The sequence below is a fragment of the Strongylocentrotus purpuratus genome, unplaced genomic scaffold (assembly GCF_000002235.5).
Source record: "Strongylocentrotus purpuratus isolate Spur 01 unplaced genomic scaffold, Spur_5.0 spur5_scaffold_6, whole genome shotgun sequence".
Taxonomy (NCBI): Eukaryota; Metazoa; Echinodermata; class Echinoidea; order Camarodonta; family Strongylocentrotidae; genus Strongylocentrotus; species Strongylocentrotus purpuratus.
Window position 1 is genome coordinate 43,127,317 of NW_022145612.1, and position 22,545 is coordinate 43,149,861.

Here is a 22,545-nt window from a genome sequence, read left to right on the forward strand (position 1 = left end):
CTCTCTCTCTCAGTATCTCTGTATCTCTGTCTCTCTCTCTGTCTGTCTCTCTCTCTCCCTTGAATTTCCTTATATTTTTTCTCCCAACTTTTTCCTTTATCACGCCTGTTGTACCTTGATTTACCCTCGCTGTAATTCCATACTATTTGTTTTAAAGTGTAGAACTAGGCTCCGTGTAACTGATTCGGAAAGTTCTATGAATTAATGTTCTATGAATCTCGAGTGTATGAAATGATGTCGTTACTTGAGGTCAATAATGATACGACCTGTACTTTACAAAGAATACTTTGTTGTTATGGTGAGATTATTAATACATTTCGTGTAAAAGTCGACAAACATCTTGGATAAATGTCACTTGGGAAAGAGGGGATGAAATGAAAGAATAGTTTTATGGGGTAATTGTATGTCTCCTAATGAATGGTCGAAAAAATAAAGACAGAAACGAATCGCAATTTCGTTAAGCCAATGTATAGTTTATTTGAATGAATTTTGGAAATAAAAAGAGTCTCTCAAAAGTTGTTGTCGATATGTAGATCATTAACAGGAAGCTATTTATAAGGCTAAGAGAAATTATCTTTGTCTCATGTCTTATGGAGTAGAAACATAACATGATCAATGCTTTATGTAATACTTAAACATGACAATGGATCGTATCACAAAGCTGTTTTTATTACAGGCGAAATAAGAAATACATTTCGTACGTACAGTAAGGTCTATTACCAAGACCATGAAAAAAACATAAATGCAAATTGAATTTTCTAAATGGCCAATTTTACGGGTTATTTATATTAGGTATATTAATAAGTTTATGTTATTTAGAAGTACTACTTAACTTTACCTCCCCCAAGATAATTTCACTGAGAAAAAGAAGAATTTCAGACTTCTATTAATACCATTGCTTTTTCTCTCTCATTTTTGTTCAACTTGTTGCTGATTACAAATACGCACTCTTGTTGAAAAATAAGATTTATGTAAGTGGATATGATTCTAAATTTAATCCAACAAGAGCACGTCGTATAATTACATATTTGATAAAATGGGTGCTTAAGTACGAATAAATCAGTAGTTACATAGATTGTCTTTAAAGAAAGGGCTCTCACTGATAGATTAAGCGGAAATCAAAGGTTGTTACGAGACGACGTATGCAAATACAGAGAATATTACATCTTTTCGTTGGTTGTCTTCAGCGTAATATTTACAACAATGTTCCTATTACAATTTTATGACGGATGAAGATAATGCGTAGTTTCGACAGTAATAAGAAAAAGAAAAAATAAGCGTCTTCACTGTCGCAACTGTACCAACATTTTCTACTGTACTCTAAACTGTGACTACTTGTAAGCTATTCTATATTTCGTCTATTATTTTAGATTAACTCATTTATATTTTTGCATGATTACATGGAGATTTAAATTGTTCTCATGATAAAATGGACAGAATATACTATACACTAACAGCATTTACATTCACAAATCCATCATACCATTGAATTAATTACCTACTCATTATAGATATTTTGGAGCGGCATCATCCAACATTATTTGTATCGCAGACTTTCATGTACATGAAAACATTCGTAGTAGGCCAACTTTTTCTTTTTCCCAAACGACCTAATCCTTATTTTATGTTATCAAGATCAGCAAGTAATAAATTTCAAGAAATAAATAGTTATTCACATTTCTAGGATTTCAGAATAATTCTTTGTGTTTTTAAACTGTACGAAACTCGATCAAACATCAAAATATTTGAACGATAATACAGCAATGAATTAGCAATCAAAATACAATATTAAAAATACTTTTGATCATAATAAAGTAGGATTAAAATATTATCCGCAAGGTCATCGGGTTGTAATTGTGCCCAATAAAATAAAAATCACTGATTAATACTACTGTAAGAGATTTTAAATAAATCATAGACAAATCTGTGGATATTTGAAGTTAAAGTTTTTTTATTTAATCTTTCGCAGTGTGTGTTCTTTTCTACCATCTAATCGAGGACGGCTGACACAAGTCTTGATCAAGGGCTGTACAAACATGCTAGCGCACATATTCTCGTACATTTTCATCCACACAAGTCAAGCATTTAAAGTTTTATCGAATCAAGATAAAATGGAAAAGAAAACATGTAAACCTCGAAAAAAAAAAGTTGCCTTCATAAACACGAAAGAGGCATAATCTCTATTATGTGTCACTCTTTTAAAATTTCTCTTTGATGACTATGTAGAGCGGACAAATACCAAACAACTGGCTTTATAATTATGTAAACAATCATGTTTCATTTAATATGCTAAGTAATAATGCAGATATTATATGTTCTTTTCCCTAACTACCTTATCCACTTTATATAAAGTAAAGTGTTTTTGGATATTTTTTGTTATTGAAAATAGCATGGATATAGAATTTGATAAATGATTTTATGAAGCAACTACAAGTTACTTTTTGTATATACAGGTTCATAATTTCAAAGAATGAATAGTCTTCAATTATTGCATAAGTTGCCCAAAGTAGCGCTTCGATACTATATTAAATCAATAACAAATAATAATTCCCTCCCACTGGAGTTTCTGGTGTATCCGTTTTGTGATGTTTCGATTTTTATCATAAGTATTCATTAACAATAAATAGAAGAACTTATTTCAATTTCCTAATGTGTGCGCAAGAAATGATGGTCGACTTTACAATATTGTAATTCGTAATATAATCGTAAATACAATTGAATTTCACCAAAAGAGAAAGAATTTAAGAGAAGCGCTTTCATATGGGCATATATCAGTATGAGAAGACAGCTTTCAATAGATCGTATGCCTACATAAAAGGACACACCACCTCTAAATAAAAGAAACCGCACCCGGACTTCATCACGTTATTTCGAATGTGATACCAGCATTAAGTTTAAGATTCCGTTACTGCTTCTCATGTAACAAAATTTTCAGAAATGGTGAGAGTTAGGTTTTTTTTTTCCTTATCATGACGATGATGATGAAGCCTTAGAGGAAAAGAAGGATGAAGAGAAGGGTATAGGAGGAGATGATTGTTGAAGACATCGTTTAACCCTCTGGTTGCCACTCAAATTCAGAGAGCCATTGATTCCATACATGGTATATCTGTCTGTGGTCCTCATAGGGTCAATGAGATGCTCCGCTATTTGTCTGTTGGGTTTCATTGCTCCATGTCATACACAGAATCGCTGCCAAAAGAAAAAAGAGTAAAGAAATCAAAACAATGTTAAACTTATATCAATACCATGTTAAACTTGAATCAATACAGTTTTAAACTTAAATCAATACAGTTTTAAACTTAATTCAATTAAAATTGGGACTTGGATTGAATTATTGTGGAATAAATATGAACATGTATATGGAGCAAAATAGGAGGGTTTAAAGGGGCAAAATGAAGATCTAGCGATACTTTTAATCCACATAATTCGAAAGTCGATTTAAATTTGAAGTGTCAAGTAGCGAAATTTAATGGTCAAAGGATAATATTTGAGAAGTATGAAATAAATATGGTATTTTTGCGAAAAGAATGAAGGAAAAACAACACCCTTTGAACGCAAGAAGGATCTATTTCCTAAATATGATTATTTGAAAGAAGACTGATAATTATAAACTTATATTTTATGTTAATTTCAGGTTGCACTAAGCTAATTTATGTGCAGACCGATGTGTGGATAACGGAGTAGGGTGAAGCGTGCAATCTGTATTTTATCACGTCATTTCATTCCCCTAAGATGTCTTGTACAATCAGGAAAGGTTCTCATTTTCTCAGACAGTGTTAGACAATTCAGTATCAACAGGCTAAATAAAGATACAGTGAAGTTTATAGTACGAACTCAAGAAAGACTTTGTGTTTCAAATATTACTGAATATTTTGGTAGGGCTACTGTGTACCATATTATTCGATTTTTCAGGGTATGATCAATATTCATGTGGTTTCCAACTACAGTCTCTTCATGATTTCATTTTTACCGTGATTAAGCAACCAATATCCTCTGTTTTGTAATATTATCATGAAGATTATTCCCGAAAGACCTTGTCCCCTTGTAACCTCGAATATTCTTTTTAATGAGAAGAAAATATTTTGTCGCTTTGCAGTCATTAATATGCAACAGTTACTGTCATTAAAATGGAGGGGGGGGGTAGGATAACTTTTGGATGTTATGAAGCGTACTTTCGTCTTCAATAAAATATCTTAATCATTATGTTCGAATTGTTAACGTTTGTCTTACATCCGCCGGGTGCTAATTCTTTCGAGAACGAAGAAGTAATGTTTGCCTTGCAAGCTTTGTCGGAAGCCATAATCACTTAACTTTTAGTATCCCTGAATTGTATTTGATATTTCTTACTTAATTGTAATTTTTTTTTTTTTCGGGGGGGGGGGGGAATTTCTCAATATGATGGTCTGAAGTATAATACCTTTTGGGCGTCCTGTAGGAAATGCATTTGTAGAGACCACCAGCCGCGATATGCTTGCATAATATCCGATCGGTTCCAATAACGGGTATCATGAGTTCATTGGGCAGTTCGTCGGATCCGGATTCCACAGGTGTCGGCTTGGCATTCAGTGCTACAAGAGATAACAATGGATGCAAAGGGGGATAAATTCATGAGAAAATCTTTTTTGGAAACGCCCCAAAAGTAGGTCGAGGTAAAACCCGGACGCAATGGGCTCCGTTCATCCGATTATTTATACAGCGCCAACCCATTTATCTCGTATAAATTCCAATTAATCTGTAATTGTTTAAATCTTCGAAAAATCTGTCATTAAATGGATTATTCTTTCATTTCGTGTGACAAGTTCATTCATTCTCACTACAGAATTACACACAGAACTGTGTATGTAGAATAATTAGATTCATATCTATCACTCAGTGGACTAATACATGTCTAAAAGCAAAAATAGCAAAAAAGCTTCCTGTGCTGTATATCAATCATAAGTCTACAAAACTGGGCCCGGTCGTATATACAGTTGCGATTGATCGCAACTTATTTGCGATTGATCACAATCAAAACTATGTACATATGAGATAGGGGAATGCAAACTTGCGATTGATTACGGATCCACAGCAAGTCTTTATAAGACGAGGTCGTGGTCTTTAAAAGCAATTTTAAATGACATAAATGTATATACATGTATTGTGACATTTCATCTGCTGATATTAGACTGAAATTCCAGGAAAATCAAAGGGGTGATATTATGAAGTTTCAATCAATCTATGGAAGAGCATTATTACATCCATCTCTATAAACTCTATGGCGATTCTACAGGAAGCACGTGCCTCACGTATATGTTCCCCGAACATGTCTAGATTACAAGATCCGTATTAATAATTGTAATTTGTTTCAACAATGTTTCATTGTAACCTGGACTTATTTTCTTTTTGCAGAAGGATATATATATATATATATATGTATAAATAATGATTAAAACAATTGAAATAAAAATTCTTTGATTTTATGTCATTTAAAAAAAATATCATTGGTACATTACCCTGAGGGAGGATTATCCAAATTGAATTTTTTTGTCCTATATATATATATATATATATATATTAATAAAAGATGAACAAATGATAATAATTATTGAATATCATGAATCAATATTTCTGTCCCGAGTGTCAGACTTGATCAACACGTCATGACAAGATATGAATGGTAGACAGAGAATTCGAATGACGTACTTTCTATTGTGAAAAATGAGAAACCATTGAAGTGCATATGCGGGACCATCGGAGATACGATACAAGATTCTTTTTTTTTCTTAAGGCAAGAGATACGTAGATTCAATTCGAGAAGAAAAAAACTGTTAAATAAACGTATGTGCATTTATCCTTGCGAAATATATCCTTTGACTTCTTCACGGATAGCAGCTGAAATTCGGTAAGGTATATGGGTTTTAAGGGTCGGCTTTGTGGTATCTCCTTTATACTGCACTGCAATAAAGAGTCTCACTCGTCCAATAAATATTTTGAGCGCTTTTATTAGTATACTGTTACTGTATTCTATAATGATTAAGTACGTTTACCTGTAAATTGTACAGCAAGAGGACATAACATAGTAGTATATTGTGACCTCGAAGTATTTTAAGCCTAACATGCTTTATGAAATAAATTTAAAGTACGGTTTCAACTACGTTATGTCTCATAGTGGATAATGACGTGGCAATGAATAATTTGACCTATTTCATAAATAGAAAGGATGAGATTAACTTCATGTTTTGCAGTTTGACGTCCGATTTTATTCTCATTATTTCAATCCCTTCAAATAGCAAAACGCAGCCAGCAGCATTAATAACAAGAAACGATTGATGGTTAATCTTGTTAATCTTAATCAAAAGCGGTTAAACGTTAATGAACCTTTATCAACTGTGATGAATTTCATGTAATATGGACTCTGATGCACTAACAAAACGAGTGTTGTTACCAAGGTTACTATAACGCCAAAGCATGATGACGTGTTTTTATTCCGAGCTTGGTATAAGATGGTATAACAACATTTTCCGTGGATGATTACCCTCAGACAATTTCTCCCTCATCTGAATACCCCTTGGGAGCAGGCACGTAGCCAGAGTTCGATGTTTGGGGGGAGGGGGGGGGGGCACATACATGGTCAGTGGTCAGTGGGTTCATTTTCAAGAGGTTGGTTGTCGATTGGGGCCATTTTCTTTGCGGATAGCTTTCCTGGGGTGTAGGTTTCCAGGGGTATAGTTATGCGGGGGCAGATGTTGTAGTGTAGTTGTTTTAGGGGTTATTTGACCGGATTAGCTTGTCTTTGGGGAAATTGGCCATCACGCGGTTGTCCATGTCGTTATCCTTGGGGTAATAATCCGTTCGGGTTGTAGTCCGTATCGAATTAATAAGTGCTACTAATTAAGAGCTAAGCACGCACACCCGTAAGAAGCATGGATGAAGAGGAAGGTGTGTCTAGCTGCCACACACGAGGCAGCATTCATCTGACGTAAGACTGCGTCAGACTAGCGCGACCTTTGACACGTCATGCACGAGTGATATCGCACGCAAATTGAATGTGAAATGACGGTGCAATGCAATGCTTTAAGTTATTGGCGTTTGCAATAAATGCCTTAAAACAGGCTTCCGCAGGTATCAATATGGACTTTTAGATTCGCACAAAGGTCAATGCTACGATCGACGTCCTTTTAATGCACTGCCTTGAATGGACGTCACACGTATCAGTCCATGCAAATCTAAAAGTCCCTAGTAGGGACTTTTAGATTGAGTGGACGAGAACACGACGAACGCCGACTGATCATGCGTGTCAACGTACTTAATTGCACATGTTGACTACTACAATTTAAAATGTTTTAGATTGCACTCGACGATATACATGCATGCAGGAAGTATTACTATGAACATCACGGACAAAGAAAGAGGACAAAATATACAGTTCCTCATTCTACCCTCAACAAAAGAACATCCCTTCACTGCTATTATGTAAAAATGTGTTTAACAGGTGAATATGCATGTGACACCTGTTCTACACATTTTTACATAATAGCAGGGAAGGGATGTTCCTCTGTCTACCTGAGGAACTGTATATTTTATGCGCACGCGTCATACTAGTACCTTGAGCATGTAAAGGCGCTATATAAATATCAATATGTATGTATGTATGTACTAGATTTAGGAAAATTAAGGTTGACGCATTCTCGATCGCCGACTGAGACGACGTAACGCATGCGCAGTGCCTTAAAATGACGTCACACGTTGCAGTCAAAGCTGTCGACGTGCAAATCTAAAAGTCCCTACTAACTCAGTGGAAACGACGCTTCGTGTGCAACACGATGAAATCATAAACACGCGGGCCCGAATTTACAAAGGAGCTTTGTCGACAAACCTAGGTATATCTGCGTCATTATGACACGTTTCGATGCGTTTCAGACCAAGGTTCAGACAAACCTTGGTCCGAAACGGGTCAAAACGCGTCACATGAGGCACATAAACCTAGGTTTGTCGACAAATCTCCTTTGTAAATTCAGGTCAATCAGCCTCTTTATATAACACTCATGCGTGAAAATTGTTCTGTTGTGTAACTCGAAGAAGCGGTAAACCAAATAGTTTATATTGTTTTCAAATTTAAAACTTAACCAGCTATTAGCTAATTGCTGTTTTCCGTACCTGCTAGTTTTTAATCAATGCTCAAGAGTAAAGGTTATCGTCCGATTATTTTTTCCAAGACGCATACATTTTATAACCACACTAACGAACGAGCAAACTTTTGGTAACGAATTCATTAATCTGAAAGGTTAAGATTTCTGATGGCAGCGTCACAGGGAAACCGCTGCCAAGCTCGGATTTACAATTTAAGCATTGAAGAAGGGAAATGGATGTTATTCTTACCCGTAGCCCACCAAAACGAACAATCTATCACGGCTGTCAAACAAGGCTAATGACTTTGATCTGCACTCGACATATCTTTCATTCATATGCCGCAGCGAAAAAGAAACAAAACTTTTTTTTGTATACGTCGTTTGCATTCAAAGACAAAACGGGCAAAGAACGGGTCGCCTGAAATGAGTATCGTTCAGTTTCTTGACGGAGACGGTTGAAAACTATGCAGTGTCTAAAAATTACACCCTTACATTAAAAAAATGTATTTCATAACTTTTCATCATTTTCAGATGATAATGAAATAATATTTCTATTTTCAAACCCTTGCCTTCTTTTGTTTCTATCTGTCAATTATTCCGCTTTGTCTGGTTATTCTTAAAAGAAAAATAACTCATCATGGTAGCAAGCTGTCTCTGGGGCATTTCCATAGAACAATATAATTCCGTTGATGTTCCGAGATTTCTGAAATCGTACCAATTTATCTCGATGTGAGGTAATATAGGTGCCCCTGGGAGAACACTGTCTTGACATTATTCCTCTGTGATTGCAAATTACGAACAAGATATTCGAAAACACGAGGTATAGGCTTTAACATTATCATCTAATTACCAAGCGCTAAATGAATAAGCACACAATCATGGCGATTGTAAAAGGGCGCAGTCACGTTACTTCGATATTTTTTTCACTTGTGGCGTTGAAATTATTTTCTTCTACAGCGTTTCATCTGACTCCGCACGCTCGATATCAGGTGTGTATATTTATAACGAAAATTGTAACAACCGTGGGTGTTTCTTTGGTAAACATCTCTTGGAGTATGACGATTGGGTTTCGATGAATCAAATTGTCCATCTCCAAGTTATCAATCTTTAATGTTTGATTAGAAGATGGTGGTCAGCATTCTTCGAATGCAATTGAAACGCTTACTTATTGCCTTCGACGCTACAGGCAATAAAATACAATTGATAGTATATCATGATAATAAGAGAATACGTGCTTTTAAAATATAATAAGATATTTTAGTTATGTATCTAAATTAATGTAAGCTTTGCGGATTATAAAATAAAGGGCTTGTTAGAGGTTTCATCGACCTATTAATAAATAATAAATGGATTTTACAAACAGAACATACAGCTGACTGAATTGCCGTCAGTACTTACAGGTGACAATCAAAGGCTTGACAAAAATATAGACAAATTACAAACCAATCGAAAGAGTGAAGTCCACAGATTATAATAATTATCATTTTAAATCTTTGACACGTCATATTTAGAAGTATAAGACAAAAGAAAAAAACCTTTGTAGCTGCTAAAACCAGAAGAAGCTAACTTTAGAACGGGAGTTCAATATTTGTGACGTCACATCATGTACGACTTGGAATTGTCAGCATAAGAAAGGTGTTATTAATTTTGTATGTGGTTGAGTGGACTAATGTGCCTGGTGATTTAGTTGATTACATTGTTTGAAAGTGAACATGAATGTACTTAGAAAAGAACAAGTTTTTCAAGGGTCTGAAAATCAGACTATTTAATTAAACGAGCGCGCTCGCTAAATTCGATTCGACAACTATACGGTCGTTATTTTCCCACAGAAAGACTTTTCGAGCCCGTTTGTTAGAGGAAAGTTCTAAGTATTATCTTTCACATGCCGTTGAAGATTAAACTTTTCATTTTGGGGGGCCTGCAAATGAGACATAGTACCTTTAAGGACTGTTTGAGTATGACTTTTTATTGTAATTTAAACAAAATTGAACGAAATTCAACCCCACGGGTGTAAATTTGGGCCCATTTTTCATGAAAATTGAACAAAAAGGTGTTAATTAAGCACCATTGGGTGCAAATTTCACTCCTTAAAGGAAGTAAAATCATAACCTTGGGGTGCAAATTTACACCTTCTTGTGGGGTGTAAATTTACACCCTATATTGGGGAGTAAATTTACTCCCTGAGGGATGTCACTTATGCGACAAGCATTTACTTCCTATAGGGAGTAAATTCAAACTTATTTTTTTCTGTGTGCATACCATCACACACGGATTTATTTCATTAAGTTTTTGTCCGGCAGTGAATCCGAAGAAAAAGAATAGTTATCATTATAAATATTCTTTACAGCAGCCTCTATACTACAAATTTTGATAATTGGGATGGACATCGTTCTGTTCTAAAATGTCCCTAAAGGGAGACTTCAATAATTGCGGAAAAAATACTGGTCTCCTTCAATAGTGCTTTCAATGTTTTCTTAAAATAGATACGGATCGTTTTGGCGATATTGCGTGTGTTCAAGAGTTTTCACTGTGAGGAATAAGCGAGGAAAGCTTTCCATGAATTCCGCATTAATACTTTTTAACAGGGATAATTTATGCAAGTGGATTGAATCAAAATCGTCGGCAGCAAACCCACATTTAATTCTTAGAAAGTGAATACGAGATATCGGAAGTCAACAAGTAGGGGCAAAGAGGGGGGGGGGGGGTGAATATAACAAAGGGGGAAAGGATCGACCCAATCTAAATCGTTTAAACGGTCACACCTTCACTGAAAATTTGAGCTAGTAAAATGATTTCACGCTCTGTATGGTATGGGGTGACCCTTTTCGTGTTCGCGCATAATTCTATATTACACGACATCGATTGTGGAGGACATAATACCGCATCCGTGCATGGCCCGTTCGCACCGACGAGCAGACGGGCGGAAATCATGGCTGACACTTCTTTTTGTCGCAATAAACGATTATGACGCAAATGTAGCGGAATGAAAAAGTTCATGTGAACTGTCATCTACATGAAAATATCAATTCAAAGCGAATCATGAGTTCTTATAACATTTTGAGAAAAATCGGCATAAAGATTTTGTTAGTTTTTTATGTTGAATTTGTATAGTAGATGGGTTCTGTAGACCAGGAATGTTTAAACATTGTGTCACAGTACGGGACGAATAGCATGAGTATTGTTTGTATTAGATATTACACGTCTTGTATATAGCAAAGTTAAAAGAAATCGTCAAAGTACTCTTGAACATTCAGTTTGAAGCTAGTGGTTCAATTCAATGAAATCCTATTTTTCGTTATCACCTGAAATCCAAAATCACAAATGGCGCCATTTGTAATTGATTATGATCTTTGTTAGTATTCTATTCCATGTCGTTTGGTAGTCATCATGCATGGTAATACGATTGTACCATAAGAGTACGGTCTCCCCCATTTTTGTTTTCTACACTACCACTAATAATAATAACAAGATAATGTTTGCATATTGTATTATGCCTTACGTTTACATGTCCTTTATTATTCAGTCATTGTATTTGGAAAATGCAGGAAAAAAAAGCAATCGTACCGGTAAATAAACTCCAGCACCCCTCTACTCCTCACGAGATGACACCGGAAAGTGTAGAAGGAATTCTAGCTTCAGATAAAGGACCTTAACATTGGCTTACAGAAGTCATAAAACTGAGATCGTATATCGTGACGGTCACCCCATAACCATATGTAAATTCTGACTTGTTTTAAATCTGAAATCAGCACTGAAATCCGTCATTTCTTGGAAACCCTTCGACATATCATAAAGCATACTTTCTTCCATTATGAATTTTTGAAGATTAACTACAAAAAAAACTCCATTAAGCAGTGTGAAGGTCGACGATGGATTCAGATGATGCTTTGGTTTGATATGATTTGTAGCCATTGACAACCACTATAGGCCTTGGGGAAAGGCGAAGCATTTTCGATGGAGGCAAACTGTACCTAATCCATCATTAATCCTATAAAACACAATCCCAGAGTGTTTTCCGTCGAACTCTACATCCAAAATGGCTTAATTATCCTATATTAATATTGCTTCCGTGGTCATATTGATTATAAACTCAATTTTTCAAACAAGCAATTTTACGCTAAGTTGACTTGCCGCTAAATCAATGTTTCAGTCACTAATTCACGAGTTCTTACGTCACACCTATATGAGATCATTTGTGCATTGTATGAGTTAAAAGCCAGCTGCAGAACGCAATTGAAATACTTATTGTGATATTAAACTCAAATCAACAGATTGACTGAAACTGTAATATAATCTCACCACCGAATGATGACTCGCATTCTAAGTCCAAGTAGTAAAACTTAATTTAAACAAATTGATAGTTAATTTTCTTTTAACTGCTTAAGAAATACCGAGAGTTATGTTTAACAGGACATTTATGGCTGTCATCAGCCATAATTGATAAATCTTTTACTAAAATCATCATTATTATTACTTTAGGAAAAGATACTTTGATTATGGGATCTATATAGTAAGTCAGCATACAAACTACATAAACGTTTTATCACGCATTTATATCATCAACTCAATCGTTTTCACCTGAAAACAGTGAATAAATTCACGAATATATTCTCATTATTACTTCCATTATATCAATCTAAGAAGTGATATCAAAATAATAAGAGAACTCTATGCATTTTCGTCAATATAGAAAAGAATATAAATCATTCTGGAAAACGGAATCACATTACAAGAAATCACATTCACACAATAATGCGAGTCCATGCTCATTGTGCACATAATAGCGGTATGTCACGAAACGTAAGAATAGTCATGATCCGTAGAGAAACGTTTACCTACGACGGGTCAAGCAGAGTTTGATCAAACTGTCATTCAATATTCTAAGGTTAGCTTGCTACTTCTACAACGTAAGCTTTACTAGAGTTGAAAATTGGGGAATACAATCTGTTGAAACTCCGCTGAATTCAATCAACAGTACGCGACGCAAAAACAAAACGAAACAGACAGTTTTTGACATGCATTATTCAGCTTATTTTAATAGCTAACCCGTAAAGAGAGATTATCAGTCTCTATCTTGTTCTCCAAAACCTTTTAAGCCCTCTTAGTAGATAAAAGAATGGTTAGGAAATGTCGTCGAAGTGCATTATACTGTATTGGGTATCAGAAGATCGGGCAATATAAGAAAGTAGTTTGACCATTATGTCGCCCACTTTCGAAAGGATCACATTATAATACTCCCTCACTTCTACACACGACAGAAAGCTGCAATATAATTTGGAGACTTTAACTACATTATGAGAACAGAAATAATCAGTCACTTGCCAAATAACACATACAAATCATCGTTTATATTTCAACGTCTGTGAGGGTATAGTCGTCTATTTGCATGAACTCTTACTCGAAGTCAATAATATTCACAGATTCGGTGTCAATATAATGTGGCCTTACAGGAATGAAGTTTTAAAAGAAGTTCCTTGCGGAAAAAATACGGTAAAATAATCATGAGATTTATACAGTTTCGCTAAGGATCGTCATTCGGCAAACCTTAAACATCCATCTATTTCCGACAGAGCTTGTATTGTTTATAAATAAAACCTAACTGTCAGCATTCAATTACTAATAAACCTAGAAATCAAGTGCATCTTAATTGAGCTGAATTATGACGTGAGAGAGGGGTAGTAGATTAATTTAGATTTATTAAGTTGAAAATGACACGCGTTTGTTCTTCATTTATAAGGCGAGTGTTGTCTGCCCAAGGTTTGGGATATCAATGAAGTGGGGTGTCACTGGGATATCAGTGATGGAATTCTTGAATACACTAGATTGTGTATATGATTTCTCCAAGCAGGATGAAACTATACATTTAGTAAAGTGGTTACCATTTAAATTCGCTCGCTTCGATTGGGCGGAAAATTTAGAAAGTGAAAGGTTTTATTCAGGCATGAAATGTTAGGCACCTCCACCACTGGCAAGCTGTCACTGTGCTCGTATGCGTACATGGTTTTTGAAGGTACATAAAGTATAAAAGAACTTTGTCGCTTAAAATATAGACAGGTCTTTGAAATGGGGAGAAAGGTGTAGGTAAAAGAAATAAGTTTTCGATGAAGACCTTTAAAGTCATTACGTCAGCATGGATTCAATATGAGAATCAACACAAAAAATGAGTCATCTTGAACTGAAGCCACACATTATCATTTGCTGATTCTTATGATGACGTCATTAGCCCTTATAACCATGTAATGCTTGAAAAAGACATTCACAATGCCCGTTCAACGCGAGGCGTTCTGTAAGGACTAGGACAGTGACTGGCATATTCACTGGAGCAGTCTTCGGCGCACCATGTATAGCTTTAGAAAATAACGCAATCAAAATTAATTGGCCATTTTTGTTATGTAATCGACTTTAATGCACAAATCTTTGTTAAGTGCTTCGTTACAAATTATTTCATTCACCGGCTACAAATAACCATATTTCAATGCAAATTGAATACATTATTGTGTCTAGGTAGGACAAACATTATGGCTCGTCCTACATTACGAAACGTAATGACGTAATCGACGCCTCGTGTGCAACGAGCATGAAGCATCTTGGGAAGGGAGTTGATTTGCGTTCCTAAAAAATAAATGTAAATCACAATTTAGTAAAATTAATTAAAATACATAGTTACATCCAATAAAACGTTTGATTATTTACTCCTGCATCCTCTGAATCTCAAGTTTACTCTTCATAGATTTTTAGTCACGGCTAAACATCTTGTGTTGCGTTGGATTTGCAACATCTGCATTGCTACATTTAATAATAATTTTAAGCATTTCATATGGATCAAAGAAATATAAATTATTTTTCTTCAAATTCACGATCTTGACCCACATAATTCAATCTCCAATTAGTAGTTATAGAATCAAATAGTTAGCCATGTTTCCCTAATGTATTTTTTTCCAATCCACTTTCATTTAAAGACAATGATAGTGATGTAGGTGCGAACTCATAAACATGTTCACATTTCTTGCACTTTTTGCTTTGGCAAGCGTTTAATATGCATTTGTAACACATGGTTGCATTCTTTTAAGTAATAACTCTAATCCATAACCGTAAAATTGTCGGCTTTTTGATCCCTTTCTCTGCAGTTTAGCAAAGGAACGGTGGAAACGTGAAATGGGCGAATTAATTTCTCCACTCATTGGTAGACCAACAATGCACAAGCCCCTGGGCGACGTAAGATATTGATCTAAATAGGTCTTTGAATGAACCGAGATACTCGCAAAAATTATATCGACAAACTCATGGTGACGGGGATATTATGACGGCTTGCTATTTATTCCCTTTATTCTCTTCATTCTCTTAAGTGCTACGTCTGGGGTGGCACTATCAAAAGTTTTTCTCGAGCATGATAATGTTGATGATATTGATGATGATTGGTTTACAAGAATGTTGTACAGTGCATCGGGATGCAAATTCGATTATTGTTTCTATGTTGTGTTATTGTTTTTAATGATGTAAGTATGGACGAGAACAGAGACTATATAGCCATTGTTCTAACTATTATTAGCCATTCATTATTGGGTAATATCCTGTTTACAAATTTTCTGATACTCACTTCCTCTTTACGGTTTCCTTTCCCTTCCTTCCCTTTATTTTTAATCCTTTCACTAACTTTAGAGATCTCTACCCATAAGTCCTTTGCCGTCACTTCCATCCCGGGATCAACCAAACGGAAATTTAGAGTTTCCTTTTTCTAAGATTAATTTAAATATTTCCTTCCACCCGATAAAATTACAAATATCTTTTTTTAATAACAAGTCCATTGTTTCAATTCTTTCTCTTTCCTGATCATTACTGAAAGTTGATTCGTATCAAAGCGCTTTCAAAATGACATCCGTGCAATAGATGTAGATTATTCAGATGCATTGATGCTTTCTTGCAAGATGAGTTGTTGAATGCACCTGAAATATGAATTATTTCTATGAACGGAATCCATTTTTACATGCAATGCTTATTGGTTTGTTTTGCGAGCCACTGGACAGTCTATAACTATCAAGAGCAAATGTTGTCTAAGAGGACTGTATGACTGAAATAGAGAATTGGGGAAACTGGGAAATAAGATGTATATTATAGTAAATATGGCGAGTGACTAAGTCAGCGGGAATAGCGTTGTGATTTTTGTCATTATCACCCCCCCCCCCCTCCGGTGAATTTGATTACAAAGTGGTTCATAAAGTATTTCTATCACATTGTGTGAAGCATAAAGTAAATGAGTGAATACATAACACGTGATTTGTGTGTCATCTGTTCACTGTACTTGTTATCGACCTTATTGCCTTCTCTCATTTTGTAACCTGCCTAATCTCTCTCCTCTAATCGTTTTTATTCTCCCCTTTTATCGGGTAATGGTTAGGTGGGTTGCAAAGAGTACCTGAATGCAAAACAAAAGTGGTAACACTATAACTAATTGCTGCTCTTAACATGAAGTGGACAGACTTAACAAAGTTATCAAGTTATACACGGCGCCACGTCTGTGAAAACGTGTGTATCTAATATTGTGGTGGTGGAATGTACCGGGTCATGTAACTACATCAATGCATTCCGATCTGAGAAATGTTAAAACAGCCCCGAATTGAGGAGAACGATTAACCCTTTCTGAGGTAGAACTCTCCCATCTTGACATGGGTTTCTGAAACATGATGATTAATGTGACTGCTCTTATTAGGATGTACATAATTGAATAAACATTTCGCTTCCAGGGTGATTATGACCCCCAACCAGCAAACGGGATGAAATATGTGATTGACGACAGCGATTCAATTCCAACTAAACAAAAATAGATCTAAATCAGCACAGTTGAAGGCGGGAGAAATTTCAAAAGGTGGTTTCCCGAATAGACATCACAAGAAGAAGAGCTTATGCGGTTCTGAGAAAGGCATAACAAACAATGAAAAAGGAGTTGTTATTTAACTCCATCGGTCGCTTGCCAAAGGTTTCGGGTTTGCACTTGACGCTAAGAATTGAATGGATCTTCAAAAACAATTACGAATCGTTTGTTATCATGCAACATCGAACCAATTGAGAACGATTATGGTTTGTTATCGTATGTGCGAACCAATTTATCACTGCTCAAAGTCTCTCATAATTCAAACCCGAAATCACCTGGGAAGATGCCAAACTTTCAAAAATGTTGCTCGGTTAAGAAATCGAGATGTTTCTGGTAATTGTTTTTTCGCCGCCTTTGCGTAACCTTCCACCGGCTGGGTCGGTGGTGGATCACAGCTGATCCTACCTCCAGCACTTCTTTTGAATGTTAATGATTGAATTATAATAATAATTATGGTTTGTTATCGTATGTGCGAACCAATTTATCACTGCTCAAAGTCTCTCATAATTTAAACCCGAAATCACCTGGGAAGATGCCAAACTTTCAAAAATGTTGCTTGGTTAAGAAATCGAGATGTTTCTGGTAATTGTTTTTTCGCCGCCTTTGCGTAACCTTCCACCGGTTGGGTCGGTGGTGGATCACAGCTGATCCTACCTCCAGCACTTCTTTTGAATGTTAATGATTGAATTATAATAATAATTTGCTTTTAAAATCCACGGCTGTTTTATTTTCAAGTAGAAACACATCGATATCCTTTATAAATTGCAATTGAGTCGCTTATTTAACGTTTTTCCTTACCCAGTACACCTCACTTATGTGAGTGATTAAAACAAGTATACTCTTTAATAAATTGTATTTTGCATGCTAGTTTCTACGATTTGAGATTTTTCATTCAACACTTAGACATAAAGAATACTTTAATCAGCTCCCAACATGCTCAATTTCCAACATTTTTCTTTTATTCCAGCTGGGAAATTGCAAAGTTCTTCGTTGTTTGATATCATTTTTTATATTTAACAATCTCCTTGTACATGTAGGTTGGATGGAATCCCCCAAATCATACCATTTTGATAACTTTTAAGAGAATACTCTTCATTTTCAGCAGGAAGAAATGTAAGGAAAATTTGCTAATCCATCTAGCAATATAGGACAAAGGCATTTCCCCCCGTATACTATAAACCGTTTTATGTGATACGGTCATCGGAGTCGAAACTTCTTTTTCCGGTATACACCTGTGACATTATAGATTAATCTAAATCTTCTCAGTAGGGATTAAAGTATCGGATTCGATGTGAAATGCAATCCTGTATTTTCTCTTCAACATTTAAGGAATAGACGAACTTACGATTTAGGGTGACTGATTGATATGATTGATGAGAGTTCTTTCGTCTGTATTTTTTGCTCTATGCTTATATGCTCATTTAAAGAATTCCCAGCCGATACAATGCACCCAACCTGAACAAGTATTGAAAACTCTCTCACTATAGCACAATGCTTATACAAACGGCCTTATTTCTTACAATGGCGTAGCGTGGGCGTAGCCAGTGAGGGGCACTAATTTCATTAGAGAGCACCGGAAATATTAGGTAGATGAAATGCAAGAGACCAAGAATGAGGGAGTGGGTGTGGGTGGGTGTGGGTCATCTCTTCTTCCTTTCACGATGCCTTTACTTTTCCTATTCCTTTTCACTTGCTCGCTTTTTTTTTGTTCTCTCTCTCTCTCTATCTCTCTTCTTCTTCTTCTTCTTCTTCTTCTTCTTCTTCTTCTTCTTCTTCTTCTTCTTCTTCTTCTTCTTCTGCTTCTGCTTCTTCTTGTGTGTACGCCATTTGATAGGGTTGGGGGTTAGGGGGAGGCGTCCCCATCGGTTTTTCCCGGTGGTATGCCACTGATTTATTGCAATTATTTCCTATCCACAATCATGGCAGTGACTAGGGAAATAAATCGGAGCAGCTGTTGCATACCTATCTGCTAATATAATTGTCTTTGTTTTAAGTGGTATCTAGAGTGGGCGTTTGCATAGAATGATATACAGTGGTCATGTCTGACATTGGTATACTCAGTGGAAATGGATACACCTCGTCAGCATGCTTTCAGAAGTCGCTCTTAGTATTAGTTCTTGAATAATTATTTGAAGAAAAAAAAAATTAATGACACGTTGCTTCTATAAAGATCTAAAGAAGATATGAAGTTATTTAATATTTGATTTAAAGAATGCTATACACTATGACGTCGCTTTAATCAAATGAATTAACTTAATGCATTAAAAAGGAATTGTATGTTTTTTTTCTTGAAATACAATGATTCAGTAACTCCGTTGCTGTGAATTAACTCTAATGCATTGAAACAATGTTTTGAAACAAAATTGTATGGTATTTCTTGAAAGACAATCATTCAGTGTCTACGTTGGTGTGAATTATCTTTATGCATTAAAAAGGAATTGTATGGTATTTCGTGGAAGATAATGATTCAATAGATACGTTTTTGTGAGATCTGACTGGAAGGGGAGGGGTTGAGACATAGTTAAGTGCAAGCTGAGACAGAAACAGAATAAGTAATAAGATTAGTGTAGGCAAAGAACAAGGGACAGAGAACGCAAATTAACACAAACAATTTGCCGGGAGCATTAGGTATGTTTTTTGTTTTTAATCTATAATTTATGTTGACATTTACGCAACAACAGACATTTTTGAGAAATCTTCTTGTAGGTAACTTAATGTATTACTTGGACAAACTAAGTTCTAATTATGTAATTGTAAAGTTCGCACATTAAGCCTATAGGCGAGGCTATGTCCGAGATTTTGTTCACTGCCCCGCAGGTTGATTTCATGAAGTGTTTGTGATTGTAGTTTTTTCATTAGAGTATGAAGAATAAACATAAGAAACGAGCAGAGTTTCACAAAACCGTCACACAAGTACAAGTTTGAGGACACCCCATTGAAACCAGTGCTTATGACGGTTTCGTGAAACGGTGCCCTGATGGGTTAAAAAAAGAGATGAAATAACATACCTTGGGTGTCGAGAAATCTCTTGCCCCATCTCATGAACTTATGTGGTTTACCACCAGGGGATCTGATCTCCTGAGCTGAGGCACTGCCGGACCCACATTGAAGGAGCAAACAGGTGAGAAGAAGGACCAGGAACATGGTGGTGGTAGAAGACAGGTGTAATGGATGGATCCTCCATGAGCAACCTGCTCCAGATCGATGCTGTCTGTGACCACTAAGTGATGGGTACATTGTCGGGATGGAAGTCGACTTGATGGACGAAGGATGACCAGCAGGCGGGCGATCAGTAGTCAATGGCGACTACAAGTTTGATTTGCAAATGAAGAGAAGGTTTGGAAACTAAAATCGATTTGTTTTACTCTCGGCGGACTGATGTTTGTTTATAATGTTTCTTTCTAAAATGTATGCGTGCATCAGGTTGATCCCGTGTTCTCGTCGAATCTACAATCCGCATAAAACAATATAAGTGGTAATGATGCAGAGAGTGAGGAATAGGAAACTTCTGGCTGGGACCCCCGTATTCAATTTCAAAGAACCAAACCAACTGTTGAGTGCTGTCCGCATTAGCATTTACTGATATTGAACGGTCTCTCTTTGCTTCCAGCTCGTTTCTGCACGCTGAGTTTCCGCGGCACGTTATGCTCTTCTTATTGGTCTCCCCCGTGGTGTGCGTTTTGACGTATTTCGTTTCTGAAGGGCCCTCGAAAACAGAGAAATCAATGAACTTAGAAGCCAAAATGTCTACTTGAGGCTTGCTAGCTCCCTATCCCGGTAGATTTGAACTGTAACCCCCCGTCTTTCGTTTTTTGCGAATGTCGTCTTACTTTCTTACAGTTCGCTTCTTTTTTGACTGCGACCCGTGATGTTGGTTGTTGATGTGTGCTTTGCTGAGACACGGATCTTCCCAAAGCTTCACGTCTTTATACTCCACTCTGAGCAACAGTTTGTGCTTTGTCTCTTCATACTCGCTTCTGATTGGTCGAGAGACAGTTTAACTGATTCCAACGTTGTAATATAGTGACGTTGGTAATTGGACAGCTCTCTTGATTACGCACTTCGTCCTTTTAATAAAGGTCAAAAATTCCAATTAACATATCTCTTTTCGGAAGTAATTTAGGCAAATCTGTATCTATATTCTCAGGGTAAAGCTATATAAACCAGGTAAAAAGACTTCCGCTTCTAATTCAAGATTAGTTATTAATAGATACCAAGTAGATTATACGATTCTTCAAGGTTGAGGTTTGCATGGTGGTGTGTATAACATTGATTTGGTTTGATGTTATGTAATGAGGGTAGTCCTGAAAAGGACTGTTTGGGTTTGTAAGAGGAAAGGAAGTAAAAAAAAAAAAAAAAAAAAAAAAAAAAAAAAAGAAAGAGTGAGGGTGATGTTTTTGCAGGTTTCGTCCTATGGAGTAACCAATGAGGTTGTTGGTAAATAAGTACAGAAAATTAGGAGGAAGAAGTACTCATTCGTGTATGGAGTCCTGAAAAGGTCTGGTGAACGAGGCGATAAATGCGGGGGTGGGGGTAGGAAGGGGTGTGAACGAGAGTCGACGTTTCGAACAGATTAAAGGTTCGAATTTTTTATTTAACCACATTATACGCTTGGTGCAGATTTACCAAGGGATTTAAAGTAGCAATTTTGTAATTAAACCTTGTTAAAGATAGCGAGATATAATAAATAACCTAACTAATCTTTACTCTACGTTTGAGAGCTTACTTTTTATACCTTGTTAGTGCATTCCACGATGGTGGGTCAGTGATACTGTATGCCTAGAGTAACCATAAAAACATTACAAACGTAATTATGAGTAATCATAAAATATACATTCATTAACAATCAGATTAATTGCTTCAAGATATTTTTTAGCCATTACTTAAAATCACTTTCACAACTTAACGATGAGTAATAGACTAGACATCATACAACGTTATGGATCTTAGAGAGTTTAAATCCTACTAAACTTAGTGTTTGCGATAATAAATGTTGCCACCCTTTGTTGTCACAAAGTATATTTTTACATTTGTTTCATATGCTAATGAACACTCTTAATTATCATAGTTTAGCCATATTAAATTTGATGAAACGAAGTACTCCATTTCAACTCTTACCTCTTACAATATCTGGTCAAATGATGGAAAACCCTGATGAAAGGAGAAAAGAAACGACACACTATTTTTTTAAGTGAGGAAGAGCTGATTTTCGTAATGATATTTGAAGTATTTGGGGTGAAGTTTTATGGGGTGCCGCCTCTTTAAATCTTAGACTTCTTTGGAAATGTAAGGATTCGGAAAACATTTCGCCGTAATGCTGAACTAATACCTTCTGAATTCAGGTTATGAGAAATAATGAACACAATTTTTTAATTACAATCGAAGCTACAAAAAGTTTGCGTGTGATTTGATCACTGTTGATGTATCGTTATATAGTAAAAATGCAAGGAAAATAATATTCCATTTTTTTTTCTTCATTTCATCGGATTGGATGCTCCGCCACTTTCATTGCTTCGATGATCAATTATCCATGAAACACTCTACTCGCACATTTCTATTTTAATCTCC

At 35.9% G+C, this 22,545-nt stretch overlaps 1 protein-coding gene across 1 annotated transcript; it reads right to left on the reverse strand.

Moving 5' to 3' along the window:
* Window positions 1-452: 452 nt before the first annotated feature.
* LOC100890091 lies at window positions 453-20,891 on the reverse strand. The gene is made up of 3 exons (XM_003723314.3): window positions 19,986-20,891; window positions 4,418-4,568; window positions 453-3,189 (listed from the first exon to the last, which is right to left on the reverse strand). Exons 1-3 carry the CDS (start codon window positions 20,212-20,214, stop codon window positions 3,162-3,164), a joined length of 408 nt encoding a protein of 135 aa, XP_003723362.1. The 5' UTR covers window positions 20,215-20,891; the 3' UTR covers window positions 453-3,161.
* Window positions 20,892-22,545: the final 1,654 nt, after the last annotated feature.